The sequence below is a fragment of the Salmo salar genome, chromosome 23 (genome assembly GCF_965601325.2).
Source record: "Salmo salar chromosome 23, fSalSal1, whole genome shotgun sequence".
Lineage (NCBI taxonomy): Eukaryota > Metazoa > Chordata > Actinopteri > Salmoniformes > Salmonidae > Salmo > Salmo salar.
In genome coordinates this window covers 3465899-3483993 of record NC_138313.1, presented here as the reverse complement: position 1 = coordinate 3483993, position 18095 = coordinate 3465899, and the positions used below count along the sequence as shown (strand labels likewise).

Here is an 18095-nt window from a genome sequence, read left to right as displayed (position 1 = left end):
AATCAGTTTATACATTTGACAAGTGTCTATCTTTCAGTAAAGTGTTACCCAATTTATCACACATTATTGTACAGGTTATCAGGTTGACCTGCAGAGGTTGTGCACATTAGATTGCTTTTATATGTTCTATCCAGGTGCTAAACATAATTTCCAAGATCAGAAATGTTTAGAGAGCTGTAGGCCTATAGACCTAATTAACCACTGTAGACTGGGTAGTTTAGCGGACCCCACTGTTTCTGGAACTTTTACAGTTTTATCTGACTTTCTCAAAATAGTCAAATGAATAATTCAACCAACGGTTTGTCAGCTTGCAGTTTGATGTCTTGTAAAACCTAAGGAGTTTTTCCTAGCCAGCTTTATCTGAAAATAACTTCGGGTAGGCTATTAAAGACCTTTGCCCTTGAAAATAAAATAAAATACTTTATCCAGGGACAGCAGTAGGCTATCACAGCACGGCTAGTCCTAGGAGTCATAGCCTATGGGGCGACCTCAAAGCCTACCATACCCGGGAGCAAGGGGGAGGAGATAGAGGTGACAGCGAGCTGGTTATGTATCCGGCTTAATGGCTACACTTTATCCACAGCGGGACTGTATCATGCATACACTAGGATTTTTTTTCCTAGACTGTTTGCTGAAATTAGTTCTACGACAACGGATCCAGTGCGACAGGTCATAAAATAATATGCAGCTGAAGACTTCACAGTGAATGTATCGGGCAAGCAATAAGGTCGGTTGATATGGCATAACTGTTCAGATATCAGTAGGCTAGTGCGGCGGCCAAACGCGAGAAGAGCTGTGCCCTCGCAATATAAATCAAAACACTCGAGAGAGCCATCGACTTCAAAAGCATTTTGCCGCTCAGAAATACAATTATTGAAGCAACGATCCGAAGGCAGCACGTCGGGGAGGGAGTCATATTCTGATTCGGACCAATACAGAAAGCACACGCCAGAAGCGGGGAGGACACACACATCAATTTGTGTCTGATTTCTTGCAGATATCCAGAACACGGAATAAGGCAACAAAACACAATAATAATGTGGAACAATTCTCGACGTGTAGGCTACAACCAGGACCCAACACACTGATTTCCCCTTGATCCGACCGACCGGGCCGCAGAACGGGACGCCTCACCACCCGAATGTAAATTTAGCTTATCCATCCCTTTTCTTTTTTACTCTCCCTTTTATTACCTCAACACCCAAGTCTTCTTCGTTCTCACCATCCTGCTCCGAGGTTAGGCAAGAAACTCAATATGTCTGTAATAAATGTTGTGTCTGTCGCAAACAGTCACGCTTTAGTTTATACAGGCCTGAATAATCTGTCACCCTTAGCAAGCATGCATTGTCTGTAAAAACTGAAAATAGGCTATCCCTTGCATGTGTTCATACTAGGCAAACCGCGTGCCCACAACCTTCAATCACTCTTGTGCATGAAACGACTCCAGGTAAAAAAAAATGTATTGAATGCAAATATAAGCGAGCTCGCAGTCACACACAAATAGTTACATTGATTTGTCCAGTTTGTAGTCTACACTGGACTACAGTAGGCAACATATGACAAAGGTTAGCCTATGCAGATTTGGAGCCGTTCCAAAGACCGGCACAAGCCATTTTCAAAATAATGTGTTGTTGAGTTGACTTAATGGGTCGTGATAACTGCTATTTAGTGCAACACAGACTTGTCCCCGTTTTAATTTTTTAATAGAGGAGGACCGTGTTACTTACTCGCATTGCGTATTTTGATAATTGAGTCTGAGACACGTTGTTGCACGGGCTTGCCAGCTAGGTTTTGAGTGAAGTGAGCCTGTATATAACAACGTCAAGATATGCTTGGCATCATAGGGGACGGGGTTATGGAGGGGGACTATTTTTGTTTTCTTTTTTATTCCACCCTGTAAATTGTTGGTCGCCTACAGTTAGGAGGTGTAGCCTATGTACTGCTGTGCTGACCAAAAAAATTCAGCTAGCCAAGATAAATCTGCAAGTATTTATATTATGTCCAGATAGGCCTTTAGCCCGTCAATCAAAACCGTTTGTTGGTTGTTGGATGAACCTGTTGTTATATTGTGATGGTGCATCACCTAACCCCTATTGTCCAACATAGACTAGGATGAAACAATGGGCCCCGCCCCAACAACATCCTCCTCCACCCCACCCCTCATCAATTCTCATCTGTACTGTAGGTACTCCCCTTTGTCAACTGTCACCCCATCTCCCTCTCTCTCTCTCTCTCTCTAATTCCCTCTCTCCCAGCTGTACTCTGTCTAAATCTCCTGCTTTTCTAATCCTTTTCTAAATCTATTTTGGTTTCAGCCACCTTTCCCTCTCCACCTATTCATCCTGTCTCTCCAGTCCCACTGAGTACATGCATTTACCTAGAGAGCAATGACAGTGGAAAACCTAAATTGATTCATTCCCCACCGGAGTCATGTAGCACAACTGGTACAGCCAGCGATACATGACACCTACAGTGTAGTCAATGGATTTGTCAGCATTTGTGAGATTAGAGTGTAGTGTAGGGCTGTCTACACACTTGAGTGGATACGATTTTGATCATGTTTTAAAGGCTGCATGATGACACTGAATAAATGTGACATTCGTAGAAACTATATGCTGACAGTTGAACAGTTTTATGTGCATATAACTCATTTATTGTACATTTACTGAACTCTTAATCAAAGTGTGTGAAATAGATGTAATTAATATTTTTTTCTCTTTGCCCCCCCCCCCCCATCTTCTGTTTGTTGTCTCTCTGTCTGTCTTTGTGTGTGTGTAGACCCAGAAGCCACCAGGCCTCTGCTGGTTATGAGCAGGGGGTTGGGAGGGAGGTGTGGGGAGTTAACAAACATACCACCCACAGCTTTATCGTAGCCTTCTCTTTCCTGATGCATCTATTTTATTAACATTAACCGTAACCACTAGCAAGTCCATTTTCATTCCCCAAATATCCCCAAAACTAGCCTACTAATAACAAATACAGCATTTTACTACATACTGCATTAGCAAAACACTAGCATAACATTACTACTAGCATAACATAACTAGGATAACACTACTAGAATTCTGTACTAGTGTTCTATTGACAGTACTTACACGCTGCCACTCATTCTAACGATATAGCTATCAATACCTTCAAACATCTAGCAGCAAATGATAATTGGAAACTGCTACCATAGCTTTGAGAGTACCCTGCATAGATCAGTCATTCAACCTTTCCCACTTGTCAAGTGGTTTGAGGGCAGTGGTGAGGTACCTGTTGAGACACACACACACACACACACACCCACACACTCAGGGACCATGCTGAGCATCCTGGCTGCTGGCTCCATCTTCTTCCCGGGCCTGTTCCTGCTGTCTAAGAGATGCCTGAAACACAACCCAGGCCTGGCCTTGAGCGAGGGAGAGGCCACCATTGTGTCTGCCAGGTACACACACACACTTACAAGTCAGATACACATACACACAAGTCAGATGAGTCAATGTGAGGACTATGCAGACCTATCATACCTTATCTTATGCTATTCTGCTTTGCTTGACATTTTATACTATTCTGCTATGGTTTACATTGTTGAATGTCAATACTTTTTTTCTATGGAGTTATGGGTATAAATATGTACATTGAAACCCCACTCTCTGCCCTCTCTCTCCCCACTAGGCTGGTGTCATCCATCCAAGCCATCATGGCTTCCTCAGCTGGCTACATCATCGCATCCTCCTGTGAGGACATCGTCGAGGATCAGTAATTACAAAATAATGATAATGCAGTAGTAGTTGCTGTAAAGTTGTGTGTGTGTATGTATGTTTGCAGGCACCTGCACAGATGTGCTCTGTACAGGAAGAGCCTATGCCTCTTTGCCCTTCCAGTCTCTAAAGTGCCCTTTTGTTTTGGGTATACAGTTTTTGTCATTGTTGTTCTGAACCAATTGCCCGCAAGTCGTTGTTAAATATGTGTAATTTAATTAGCCATTAAGATGTTGCCATCAATTGCTTTTATGTAACTAAATAATCAGTCATTGCTCAACGAGTCATTAACCGCAGTTACAAATATTTTTTTGTTTGAGCACATGCCCCCCAAAAAGTCTGTGCATGGCCCTGTGTGTGTGTGTGACTGTGTGCGTCGAAGAGGTGTGTCTAAAATATTTTGGTCCTTAACTACACAGCAAATTTTCCAGTGTTAAATCAACACTACCTAGGTTTCCATCCAATTGGCGACAGATTTTCATGCAAATATTCTAAAATCTGCATAAAGAAAATCTGCATATTTTCCCACCAGCGGTGGGTTCCCACTAAATGACCTTGTTGCAGATAAAAGTCATTGTGTGATGACGTAGTGCACACAATGTGCTTTTTCACTTAAGTTTTCATGTACCAAATAAAAGTCTAAAGTTCAATGTTTTTCCATCGTATTTTAAACTCTGCGGATAGTTTTGTCACAAACTACTCTGGTCTTGGCATGTGCGCTCTAGCCAACAGCTTGCAGATACAGTGTGGGTAGGCTAGTCTACATGATGAGATTATTATTGATAATAAATGTAATAAATATTTTTATTTGTCAAATGGTGTTGTGTCACCAGAATAAGACCCACAATATTTATTGGAAAGCAGCATCAAAATCACCATGCACTTTCACCACCCTGTGAAGTTAATCATAATTTACTTAATCTGAAGCTTAATTAACTGCATGTTTTCCCGAGTCATAGTGGGAGGACCGCACACCATATCATCTCGTGACTCCAAGTTTACTTTGATATGATGGTTATTATATAAATATTTGCGCATAAAGGCATTTCCACCACACTTTCTCAAATAATTAATTTTACCAACACAAAAAAATCACACCATGTCCAACGAACAAATTATCTGTTGGCATTTATAAAATTGTACCTAAACTACCTATTTCCATCACAGCTATCTTGATTTTTTTTATTTTATACGGTATGACTTTACTTGCCAAAAACAACTCATTGAAAGCCACACCCCCACTAAGCCACTCCTCCAATATAATTTCCCAGTGTGTCTTGCTTTTTCGAGTAAATTGTGGAGTTTACCACCCATGACTGTATTTGTTGGTGACAGAGACATGGTTGTTGAATTTGTTCATTTTTAGTCCTGTGGACCACCAAATGAGTTCCTACTGTAGACAAATGTTATCATTAAAATTAAGCTCTTTAGGGCAATACATTTAATATATCATAAAGCCTTAGTTTGATGGCCAAGTTTTACCCTACCACGGTGGTGTTAGAAACCTCCTGGTTTACAGGCCACATCAGGCCTGCAAGTCACATTCTGCTGACTTGCAAAGTGATGTATGATTCCTATTGGAATTCAGCCAGTTAGGACATCCACCAGTTGGAATTTTTATTCACCCGCATCTGCATTCAGAATGACTGTTAGGGTTAGTAACATTGTGAGGAGACTACCTAAAGCAGGGGTTCCCAAACTTTATTGGTCCGTGACCCCATTTTGATATAAAAAATGTTTCGTAACCCCACCATGTAAAAAAGTGCCGTAATCAACAAACAATGTTTTTACTTTTTTAATTGGAGCTATGACGGCTTGTCAAACATTGTTTTAGACTGATTTGTAATACTATTTCAGTCAGAAGTATGGTTTGAAATACATCAGAAAGGATTTGGGAAGTTCAGGATTTAGGAAAACATCAGGCAATAATTGTGTATGATTTTTTGTGTAGAAAAGAACCATAATTGATCATGTTATTTTTTTTTCTTCACCAGTCTGATTTATTGCCTGGTCCTGTCCACTCTGTTCTGAGGGAAACAGAAGACAGGTGTGTTTCTGAAAGTCTTATATTTTCAGGGGTCATAATATTTTGTGGCTTCTAATGTTTAAAAGTTAGAGCAACATTTTTTGGAAGAAAACGGAAACTTACACCCGCATTTAGTGGCTACCGGAGGTCACTCGCGTAACCCCGGTTCTATGAACCAAGCGCAATTTTTTTCCCCAGAGTTTCTTTCGCGACCAAAACCATTTTGAACTGGAACAACCATTTCAGTAAATGGTGCAATAAATCTGATTGGATTAGTTTAGAATTTATCTTTGTGTAGCATGAGATTAATCAGTCAATGTACATGCAAAAATACAGATATTAAAAACAATCCTAAAAAGGTTTACCTGGTAGTAGAGCATGCTGGGAAATCTGATAATGGTGGGGGTGGTTTTGATGGGAATGTTTTACTCTCCACAGAGTAAAACTGACACAATCACACTCACACTCAACACTTGTTATTAACCCCCACATTGGGGTTATTTTACACCACTAAGTGTTAATTTCAATCTTACAGAGTTAATTTAACTCCTGAATCAACACTAGAAATGTGACATTGAAAAATCAACACAAGTTAACACTGGCCAATTTGCTGTGTATGTTTAACTTTCGATCCAAATAAAGTATTCAAGTGTGTGTGCGTAATAATCTGTCATTCTCTCCCTGCTCACCTTGTCCCTGTTAACCTAATTAGTATTTCAACCCAATTAACCTCTATTTGTCCCAAAGCCAGCAGCACTATTTTAGTATCTGTAATGCAGTCACACAGAAGCCATAAACCTAGACTGCAGCATGCTCCTATGGATCTGTAGGAGTAGCTACTCAAACATGTCTCCACTGGTTTTACAACTGCAACTTTGTTAACAGTGGACTACATAAAACTAAAATGCACACTGAAAGTGGAAGGTTTGTTTTGGGTTGGAGGAGGAGAGGAAGAAAGGAAGATACTTTAGACTAGTGAGATGCTGTGAGTCAGACACTGTTGTCTTAAGATAACTCGCAATGTGACACAGCTGCACCTCTTCCCCCTCCCTCTCCTCTTCCCCCTCGTCTCTCCATCAATTAGGAGGCGGGGGAGAAAAAGGGAGAGGAAAAATGGAGAGGGGGAGAGATACTGCCAGCCACCGACTCCCTCCCTCCCCCTTGGCCTCATTTGCCAGTCAAAGTCGGGAGGCGCTCGTGCCGGCCCATTTGAATACCAAATCATGAACCTGTCCAAATCACGCACGTGCCCCAGAGCAGTGCATCCTGGCCAGTCACTTAACCCCCTGACGTCTAGGCTAGAGCCTCACATACAGGATGCATCGCACTGAAATAGGCAATAGCGTATTTATATGGTAGTCACATAGGCAGCTACAGTGTACATGTAGGTACACATTGTTACATAGAACTTAAACTATTACACCTCTTTCTCTCTCTCGCTCTCTCCTTTCTCACTTTCTGTCTCTCACCCCCACACCCTCTCTTCCCCCCCTTGCGCCACACCTCTCCAGACACTGGCTTACCAGTACCTACATCCTGTTTGCGGTGCCCTACTTTGTGTACGACATCTACGCCATGTTCCTGTGCTACTGGCACAAGCTGCAGGTTAAAGGGCATGAGGAAGAGGGCGGCAGGCCAAAGCCAATGGGCTCGGCAGTGGCCAGCTACCTGCGCAGAGAGTTCCTCATGGTGCTGCACCACGTCGTCATGGTGACCATCTGCTTCCCCGTCTCCGTGGTAACTATTGCTGTAACTATGGTGGCTCTAGTGGACTCTTTTATTAGTCTACCGTGCCACGGTCTGTCTTATGTCTAAAGGGGGGGGGGGGGGGGGGGAAAGCTCATGATAAATGATGCACATGTACACACACACTAACCCTTGGCTTCTGATCCCTAAAATTGTCCCTAACGGGCTGCCATCTGCAGACTAGACATTCCTGCTCCAATCCCCATCTGCCTCCTGTTGCTACTGGCAGCCAATGTTAACATCCCTTCTATGGACATGTGTTTTTACGGGGAGATAAGGTGTGCGTGTTTGTGAGCTTTTTTTTCAATGATCTGTCTAAATACTTTATCAGCCATATCATGGCCCTCCATCTCATCTCTCTCTACTCTCTCTCTCTCAGTTCTGGAGGCAGGGAAAGGGGGATTACTTCCAGGGTGTCATGTTCATGGCTGAACTCAGCACTCCGTCCGTCTGCCTGGGAAAAATCCTCATCCAGGTAATACTCCTCTCCTCCTCTCTTTTAACCCCTCTTCTCCCTCTTTCTTTTGTCCTTTTGCTGTCTCGTTCTCAATCTTTCTCTCCCTCTCTCCTTCCCTCGCTCTTTCTTTCTCTTTCCTCCTGCTTTCTCTCTCTACACCTCTTCTTCCTTCTACCTTTCTTCCTCAGTCTCTTACTCTCCTTGCAGCAGTCTAAGAACTTGAGTCTTTCTGATTCTGAAGTGCTCACTTACTAGCTTTCATGTTAACATTCTTGTCTCCTGTGATTTTGGGTTAACATTTACCCAAGTTCTCTTTCTCGGTCCTTCACCCTGCTCTCGTTTTCCCCTCCCTTGCTGCTGCCCTCTCTATCTCTCTTTGTCCCCCTCAGTTCAAGAAGCAGCACACTCTTCTTCATAAAGTGAATGGCGCTCTCATGCTGGTCACTTTCTTCATCTGTCGAGTTCTGCTCTTCCCCTACCTCTACTACGCCTACAGCAGGTAACATACTGAACACTGTCTGTCTGTCTGTCTGTCTGTCTGTCTGTCTGTCTGTCTGTCTGTCTGTCTGTCTGTCTGTGTCTGTCTGTCTCTCTTTCTGCTGTCTGTCTCTGTCTGTCTGCCTGCCTGCCAGCTTGCCTCTCTGTCTGTCTGTCTCTCTTTCTGCCTGTTTGTCTCTCTCTGTCTAGCTGTGTCTTTCTGTCTGTGTGCTTGTCTGTCTGTCCCCAACTTCATCCATGCATTTTTTTTTTATATCACGTTCTTAAGATCTACGATGGTAGGTTACAAGTTTAAGTTTGCAGGCTTCTGGCCTAGCTACTAAGCTAGCAGATAGAATATTGCTTATTTATGAATGATATTATCTCATTGTTTGATTGAAAAATATCTTGCTTGTATGAAGCTATCTAGCTACTCAGCACCATGTCACCATTTTTTTTGTTATCTAGTTCTATCAACCCTGATTTCACATGTGGAAAATCACACGTGAAATTATGTAAAAACACGTGTTTTTGGAACATGAGTCGTTATGTTTCACACAGTGCTTTTAACATGGAGTATGTCAAGTTTGTAAGTTGAAAACACTGAGTGTACAAAACATTAGGAACACCTTCCTAATATTAAGTTGTCCCCCCCTTTTGTCCTCAGAACAGACTAAATTTGTTGGGGCATGGACTCTGCATGGTGTCAAAAGCGTTCCACAGGGATGCTGGTCCATGTTGACTCCAATGCTTCCCACAGTTGTCAAGTTGGCTGGATGTCCTTTGGATGGTGGACCATTCTTGATACACGGAAAATTTTTATGCGTGACAAATCCAGCAGCATTGCAGTTCTTGACACACTCAAACCGGTGTGCTTGGTACCTAATATCATACCCCGTTCAAAGGCACTTAAATCTTTTTTCGTGCCCATTCACCCTCTGAATGGCACACACACACACAGTGGCGTCGGACGGACTGGTTGTGGCGGCGTCGGACGGGCCAGTTCTATGTCTCAATTGTCTCAAGGCTTAAAAATCCTTCTTTAACCGGTCTCCTCCTCTTCATCTACAGTAAGTGAAGTGGATTTAACAAGTGACATAAGAGCAGGTGTCCCTACTGTTTTGTACACCCGGTGTACAGGACTACGTTGTGTATGTTTATTGATACAGTAATTATTATTCAACGTGTCCTAACCTGGGATTTGAACTCACAACCTCTTGGTTCACGACATTCCGATCTTTCTGCTACGTCATTATGTCGGTGTCAATAACTGATTTCACCTGTATTTCTACACTTTGGACATTAAAGTGAATCTCAGCTTTGTTAAAAATACACTTAAGAAAAACTATTATATTTATCATTGTTATTCAGGAATGACATTAAAACTAAATAATATTTCCCACCAACATTAGACAACTATACAGAAAAACCTCCAATTACTGATATAAGTAAATTAAATCAATGATGAGAGAATAGCCAGATTAAATGATAACTAAAATAGCAGTGCAGATGGCACTCTAGCTAAGTGCAGAGATGTTGGCATGAAGGATCGGGAGACAGACGCAGGAATGCGTAATAGTTTTTTTATTAATCACAAATTACAGCGCAACAGGAACGCAGTGCAGGTCGATCAGGACCCGATGCAGCTGCCGAAGTTGTCGTCGTCGGATGGGCCTGTTGCCGCTGCCGAAGTTGCGGCAGACGGACCAGTAGCGTCGGACGGACTGGTTGTGGGGCGTCGGACGGGGCAGTTGCAGCTGCCGAATTTCTGGTGGCGCCAGACGGACCAGTCGCAGCGTCGTCGGACGGGCCATTCCCACTGTCTCCCTTAATGGTAGATTATTCTGTCACGTTGGTATAAAGAGATTCGGGAGACAGGCACAGGATTGCGTAATAAGGGTTTATATTAAGCCCAAATTACGGGGTGCCATGTAAAGGCACAGGGACGAAGACCAAACAAACACGTAACAAAACACAGGGTAGAAACCCAAAACAAAAGAGTGAGGAGTACTTAGAATAAAGTGCACAATGATTAACACATGGGACGAGACCCGTAATCATCTGCGCAATCCACAAGGGCACGAAAGCCCAAAACACACAGCACAGGGACTCACACTCACCAACGGACATTGTAACAATAATTGACTGCCCAATTGAACCAAAGGGCACATATATACAAATACAATCAGTGGGAATAGGGGCCAGGTGTGCGCAATGAAAGTTCCGGAGGGATCCGTGACAGATGTACTTTATTATAGGTAATTAATGGGTAGGGAAGTGCAGACTGGCGCAGCAGATAAATCAGTGTACCTCAAATCCAGAGGTTGTGAGTTTAAATCCTAGGTGGGGTCATATTTTAGCAGAACAGTGTACCACTTACTTTAAAACCACTAGGGCTGTCCCCGACTAAAAAAAATCTTGGTCGACCAAGAGTTGTCTGTTCTTTCGACCAATCGATTGGTCTAAATTTTAAATCTTGTGTTCTTCCATATATAGATGCATTCTGTGTTTTAATCAAGTCAACTATTTTCACTGAGCTTGTCTGATGCTTTAAGCACACTGTTTGAGTCATTTTGTTATTAATTATTTAGAGGGAGTCCGACCAGCAATTGATTTGATTTTGCCGGGCTTAGACTTGCTGTGCTGTGTTTAAAAAATAAAATAGACAGCGAGTGACTGTGACTAGCACCCGTTGTCTCTCTCCTCCCTGCTGCAGAGACCACCACAGTGTATATCATGCTGTCCGTGTTGCTGAAGCTGCAACATAATTACAGCCATTTCTGACTGAAAGGTTCATTTACCGAATTCCATAATTTGTTTAGGAAAAACATTCCCTATTACCTCAAACCTTGCTCTCTTACCTGACACATGTATGCATGTGACCAACAGAGCCTGACCTATAGCATACCATAATCACATCAATAAATTGGTTATAACAAACTCCAAACATGTAACCGCAAAATGGATGCAGAGGACCTGACAAATAAGCTCGAAAGGGGAGAATGTTTAGGCTATTGGTTGCTCATAAGGTAAAGGGGAAGTCAGATGTGTGGAATAAATGTGACTAGATGTGGAGAAATACTGGAGATCAAGAACAATAAGGTAAGGAGCAAGCGCTGCGTGCATATTATGCGTGCCAAACAGGTGCTGTTAGATTACAATATTCTTTTTTTGACTCTTTGGAACAATGTAAAGAAGACTAAATACATTATAAGCGTACCAGAGAGATTTTTGTTAATCCTTTACAGCAAATACTAAAAACAGTCACATTCATTCATGAATGCAATTTCTGAAATGGAATGGTTTATTTATTGTTTAAGCTAATTATTCAAGGCTTGCTTTATTTTATTTTAAATCTAAAATGCATTTCAAATCATGAATGACTCATGCTCTGTGATGACATGAATGAATGCATGAATGAATGAATGAATGAATGAATGATACAGTAGCCTAGATAAGTTTTGAAATATAGGCCTAAGTAAGTTACGGTATGAAGACTAAACAGGATGCGCTCTTTGGCATACAGCTCAATGGGGGTTATTCAAGGCTGCTATACTAAGCATACCAATAGTAATGACAAAACAGCCGAATTTGTGAATTTATCGCGTGAGGTTTCGTGCTCACGGAATCAGTAGGCTATTAAACACTCAAACAGGCAACAGAAGTAGGATCTGTCTTATTTCTGTAGATGTATATTGATGACTTGGTAAGGCACATTTAACAGTTAGGCTATTGATTATAGACTTAATTAAGTTGGGGTTTCCTCACTTTTCTTAGACAATTAAGGCAAGGTCTGTTTTCTGCTACTGCTTCCACCGCATTGTTCTCAACGGGGTGGCATGTAGCCTAGTGATTAGAGTGTTGGACTAGTAACCGAAAGGTTGCAAGATCGAATCCCTGAGCTGACAAGGTAAAAATCTGTCGTTCTGCCCCTGAACAAGACAGTTAACCCACTGTTCCTTGGACATCATTGAAAATAAGAATTAGTTCTTAACTGACTTGCCTAGTTAAATATAGGTGAAATAAAATAAATAAATAAAAAATTGTTCTCAACACCAATATGCTGGTAAACTTGGCTATTATGCACATATCAACGTGGTCTAGGAAAAGAGGCCAATTCAACAGCGCACTGTGTTTCAGAACCGCGGGCAGCGACCACTATCCAATGCGGGAGGAAGCACATTTGTTATAAAATAATCTCATTTTTATTAGAGTTGCACCATTGTTCTTATGTAATATAACCATATACAATTTCAGTAGCACATGTCAGAGTGATGGACTCGTAGGCCTCCACAATGGATTAGTCCACTCAGACAGGCGCGAATCAGACAGGTGTCTTGTACACCATGATATATACATCTTTTTTTTTTTGCTACTGCTTGACTAAAGAGATCTCGGTAGACCAACAGCCTATCGACCAAACAATCGATCAGTCGACTAAATGGGGTCAGCCCTAAAAACCACCATTCCATTTCATTACTTTACTTATAATAGTTTGATGGTTTGGGACAATCTGGGACCATCACGTGATGTCCTGACAACTGGTAAAACAAATGCCTTATAAACACCTTAACATGGTCCTTTACGGAAAAACAACTTGAATTTCACATGATCTTATGTAAAGTTAATGTGACAACATGTAAAGGAACGTGATAACATGAAACATATTTTACAACATGTGAGCACACGTGAAAACATGATCTTGTGAAATAAATGTGAAACATGGGGATACAAATATGAAACTATGCACATGACAACATGTCAGCACATGTGAAATCATGATCTCATGTGAAGTGTTCCAAAAACATATTTGCAAATGATTTCACATGTGAATTAATCCAAAAACACGTTTTCACATGTTGTCACGTGTAGTTTCATGTTATCACATGTTGCTTCACATGTTATCACATCAATTTAACATAAAAGGATGTGATCACAATGTGAAATTCTTGTTTTTTTCCATAAGGGAAGCATTCTTCCTTGATTATTGTATTAAATCAGATTGTTCAGTTTAAAGTCATTAGCCATAAACCAAAATCCTTGACAGTAGCTAGCTTGTGACAAGGTGTCTTATTTTAGAACTTGTTCAAATGAACAAGTTTGCGCTAAGTAAGTTTAAAAAATCTGGGTAAGCTTGTTAGCTAGCAACATTAAGCAAACATTAACCCTAATTTCCCCCCTACACCTCACCTCCTCGTGTTGCAGGTATGCCTCCATCCCCCTCTACACAGTGCCCCTTGTGGCTCCCTGGCAGTGCAACGTGGGGGCCTTCTGCCTCATGGCCCCACAGGTCTACTGGTTCACCCTCATCTGCAGGGGCGCCTTCCGCCTCTTCACCGGGGCCTCGCGCTCCCGGCCCCCGGCCACCCTCAACAAGCCTGATGGGGGCTGCTGCCCCGGCCAGGGAGCCCCTTTACCTCCCCCGGCCAACGGCTACAGTCCCGTCCCCCACCAGACAGACAGAGAGACCGACACACACTGAGAAAGAGGGAGGGAGAGATGGAGAGGAAGAAGGATCACTGTGGGGACGGGGACAGCCAGACCAGGCTGGGAAGACAGGTCTGTCAAGGGAATCTATTGTACTGTATTGCAATGACACTATAACCTAGGAGAGAGAAGAGAGGGAGAGAGAAATTGTTTCTCATCCTCTCTCCCTCCCTCTAGTGCCCCTTCAGAGTTACATGGACCTCTGGAAGAAGAGAGAGAGACTGAAAGAGGAGAGGGTAAAGAAAGAAAGAAATGGATAAGGGAGAGAGATAGAAGCATAGACAGGAGAAAGACTTGTGAAATGGCAAGTATTTAAATATTACGTGTCTGTACACACTGATTTCAAACTGAATGGGGGGAAAATGAATGAATTGAAAGCAAAAGGATGATAGGGTGAGAGAACACATTGAAGATCAATAGTGATAGAGGGATGCAGAGTTAAAAGGACAGATAAAAAGTATTCTTCTCTTGAAAGAGAAATGCAACTGCTGTTCTAGATTAGGGAAGGATACAAAATGAATATATAACGTATAGAAATATGTAGTAAATGATTATTTGGTGACCAGTTGATTTTGGTGACTGCAAAAAGGGGGATGAAGACAATACCAGTATTTCAACTTGAGATCCTTGTACTGTGTTATTTGTAATTCATAATGATCCACTCTGGATCGATTGAGTGAGTCTTGTCTTGGGAAAGGACAGAGGAACACGCACCGGCGCCTCTGGTATTGCTTCGTTCTGCCTTCTCTCCACTCTGAAATTCTCTCCCTCTCTCACTTTTCTCCTGTTAGAAAACTAATGTGGGAGGACAGGAAGGGGGTTTACCGCAAAATGTGACAAGTTTATAATAGTAGATGAGTAAATGTCATTTTAGGTTTTTCTCATTCAAAGCATTTATTTATTTATTAATGTTGATATTTTTTTATGTATTGTGACTTCTTAGTATTGGTAGACATTTTTATTCCTCTTGTACTCACTCCCCACTTCAATCAAAAGAGGAGAGAAAGAGAGATGGAATGTTGGAGAGATTAATAGAGGGAGAGAGGGGGGGGGGTAGTAGACTCAAATGGGACAATGATGCAGCTGTGCTGTCCCAGTCACCCACCCAAGTTGAGTAATGCTGGCAGGCAGTCTTCAGTACACGACTGGGTAGGTCTGTGCAGCTTACCAGATCTTTACGATGCCTGGAGAGCTGTTTAATGTCTCAGAAACCCCATCAACATGGTATAATGATCAGGAACACTGCCATCGTCACCGTGGTTCTGTAATGTTAGGGAAGGCTGTTGTGGAATTAGGTCTCCTGCAGGCTAAACAGGGTAACCACATTTTAGAATCTACAGGCGCTCTACAGGCGCTCTACAGGCGCTCTACAGGCGCTCTACAGGCGCTCTACAGGCGCTCTACAGGCGCTCTACAGTCTGCTGATGTAAGGGATTCCTAGATGACCTAATGCAGGATTATGAAGGTTTTAGACAGAGTAAGTTGTTGCAGTGTGTTCAACCGTATGGGGGGAATTTGACATAGATTGCACTGGCAACTGTGGTACTCTTTATTCATTGAGGGATTTGTGCGATAGGGCCGAAGAAGAAACATATTGACAATGCACTGAGAGAAGGGACTGATGAGGTTGGATTGGGTGGTTGTGGTGGGGAAGTAATTTTCACATTTTTCAACCACTATTTAGTTGTAGTTTTTTGTGTGTTTGTTTTACTTGTGATTTTAATTATGTTTTGGTGTCGTTTACTCATGTTGACACAGTGTGCAATGGCACTAATGTAGCTATCTACTGTATCTAAGGTTGCGTCATAAATGCCATTTGGGACGAAGCCTAAGTCAAGAGGGTTGAAATGTGGTCCTTGAAACTCAATCCCAAGGTGAGCGGACCTTGAACACTTGACCACTGCCTTGGGTTGTAACTTGGAGCCTTGGGTTGTGACTCTACTAGCCTGGTCTCAGATCTCTCCCGGTTCATAGAAGAAAAGTGAACACAGAGGGACTACTGTATAATATGCTGGACTATACTTACTGCATCAGGCTGTTTTCTGCTGAATAGCTGCATGATGGGAATGAGAGAATGGCTTTTTGACAATTGGCCGATATTAACCTGGGAACACTGTAACACTTAACTTAGAGTTACTATTTACAATGGTCAGTTATGGTACTATTTAAAATGGCTTATTGAGGACTTGTTAATCGCCGCACCCAGAACCAAATCAGCTGCTCGATTTTAACATTTTGAAATGTTTTGTTATGATAGATATTTATTTTTTCATTCTTGCTTTATAACTGATTTAAAGGCACTGATTAAAGGTACATTGATTGGGAAATTGTATGATCAACATTATTTTCCATGCCAAAAAGTAGACCTAAGCGTCCGACAAGGGATATCAACTGTAGAGTTGATCGTACAAATCAAATGTCATTCCCAAAAAATGAATTATGTTCACAAATGTCAGTTCAAATCCAAATTGTATTTGTCACATGCGCCCAATACAACAGGTGTAGATCTTACAGTGAAATGCTTACTTACAAGCCCTTAAATAACAATGCAGTTTTAAGAATAATACCTAAAGAAAAATAAGAAATAAAAGTAACATCATTAAAGAGCAGCAGTAAAATAACAATAGCGAGGCTATATACAGGGGGTACCTGTACAGTATCAATGTGCGGGGGCACCCTTTAGTCGAGGTAATTGAGGTAATATATACATCTTGGTAGATGTAAGATTAAGGGGGTCTATTCAATCTGCATCACGGAAGTTCAGCTTTTCAGCGTTATTGAAATTTAAAGGCAATGTTCCCGCTTTATCAGAGACTGCATTGACGGTAAACGCTGCATATTTCGACTCAATCGGAAATTGCCTATACATTTCTATAGCGGAATCTGTAACGCTTCAGCTTTACAGATTGAATAGAGCCCTATGATTATTTTTATGCGTATTCAACACCAGAGCAATTTTTTTCTGTTCCTCATCTGACAAAGAGGTCACTGAAACTGCCACAAAATATAAATTTGCACTCGATTACAAAGTTTAGTTCGAGAAGATACTCTTTGAGTGAGTGAGATAGGTGTTGGAGTTAAGACAAGTTGGTGATGATTTAAGCCAAAAATGTGATATCTTCTTCTAGTGTTTACTTTTGCAACTGACCCCCTCTAGTCCATTATAAATTATGCCTTCATGTTAAACCCAATGAGCAAAAAAATATGTCTTTTGACCAATTTTGCTCACTAGGTAGTGTTACCTCCCAAAAGAAAACATTATCCATTTTACCAGTTCCTACAGTTCGGTATGTCCTGTCATGGAAAGTATTACAAACAAATCGACTGCATCTTCCATATTGTTTGTTTGTTTTATACATTTATTTTAATGTGTCTCTGTTATTTATTGAAATGGTTTGAATGTACATACGAATACATATATAAATTATATATTTCCTGTACATATGGGCTTGTGTTCTGTCTGTTGACTGCTGCCTGACTAACCGTGGGCTCTGTATCTGAAATGGCACCCTGTTCCCTACATAGTGCACTACTTTTGACCAGGGTATGGTTAAAGTAGTACACTACAGTATATAGGGAACACTGGGGTGCCGTTTCGGACGCAGACCTGTTCTGTTTGCTGACATACTCTGCTCTCGTCTTCTGCTCTGACTACCAACATGACATCATGATTCTAACGTTCTAGCACCACTGCACTGCTTTTCAAAATAAGCACCAAGAACTTTGAGTGAAGTTTTCCTTTACATGCAACAGATTGACCAATAAAATCCTCCCCATTGTTTGTGCATAAAGAAGATTCCTGGTTGAGTCTATTTATTTCATTCAAGAATCACTATACTTTGAACAATGATGTCACTTTAAATGGTATGCATTGATCAATTCTCTCAAGACTGCTGTTGGATATCCTTCTTACAGTCCTTGGCCCACATTCATAGAGTATGAGTGCTGATCTAGGATCAGGCCCCCCATGTCCATGGAATCGTATTCATTATGATCTAAAAAGCTAAACTGATCAGAGATCAGCACTGTTTCTCTGAGACGCTTTATGAGTATGTACCCAGGCCTCTGCAATTCTGTTTCTGAAGGGTCAAAGTAGGACTACTGCTGGTTGTGAAATACTGCCAATCCTGTCTGAAATGCATGTCATGTCTGTACCTCA

General features: G+C 41.7%; 1 protein-coding gene across 3 annotated transcripts; it reads left to right on the top strand.

Annotated features, from left to right (window-relative positions):
* The first annotated feature begins 455 nt into the window (after positions 1-455).
* On the top strand, positions 456-17732 carry LOC106583943 (ceramide synthase). Of its 3 annotated transcripts, XM_014168642.3 has the most exons (8): positions 489-727; positions 998-1143; positions 2779-3427; positions 3658-3741; positions 7281-7506; positions 7895-7990; positions 8362-8471; positions 13655-17732. In XM_014168642.3, exons 3-8 carry the CDS (start codon positions 3153-3155, stop codon positions 13929-13931), a joined length of 1068 nt encoding a protein of 355 aa, XP_014024117.1. In that variant the 5' UTR covers positions 489-727; positions 998-1143; positions 2779-3152; the 3' UTR covers positions 13932-17732. The 3 variants fall into 3 exon arrangements, with proteins under 3 accessions (XP_014024119.1, XP_014024117.1, XP_014024118.1); XM_014168644.3 differs by lacking the exon at positions 998-1143 and having other exon boundaries at positions 456-727; XM_014168643.3 differs by having other exon boundaries at positions 489-1236.
* Positions 17733-18095: the final 363 nt, after the last annotated feature.

Bases quoted from the DNA above. Each gene is read 5' to 3' on its own strand.
- LOC106583943 (XM_014168644.3), top strand. From the start codon at position 3,153: ATGATAATTGGAAACTGCTACCATAGCTTTGAGAGTACCCTGCATAGA. The intron at 7,507-7,894 runs GTAACTATTGCT...TCTCTCTCTCAG, and splicing joins TCTGCTTCCCCGTCTCCGTG to TTCTGGAGGCAGGGAAAGGG. The intron at 8,472-13,654 runs GTAACATACTGA...CTCGTGTTGCAG, and splicing joins CTCTACTACGCCTACAGCAG to GTATGCCTCCATCCCCCTCT.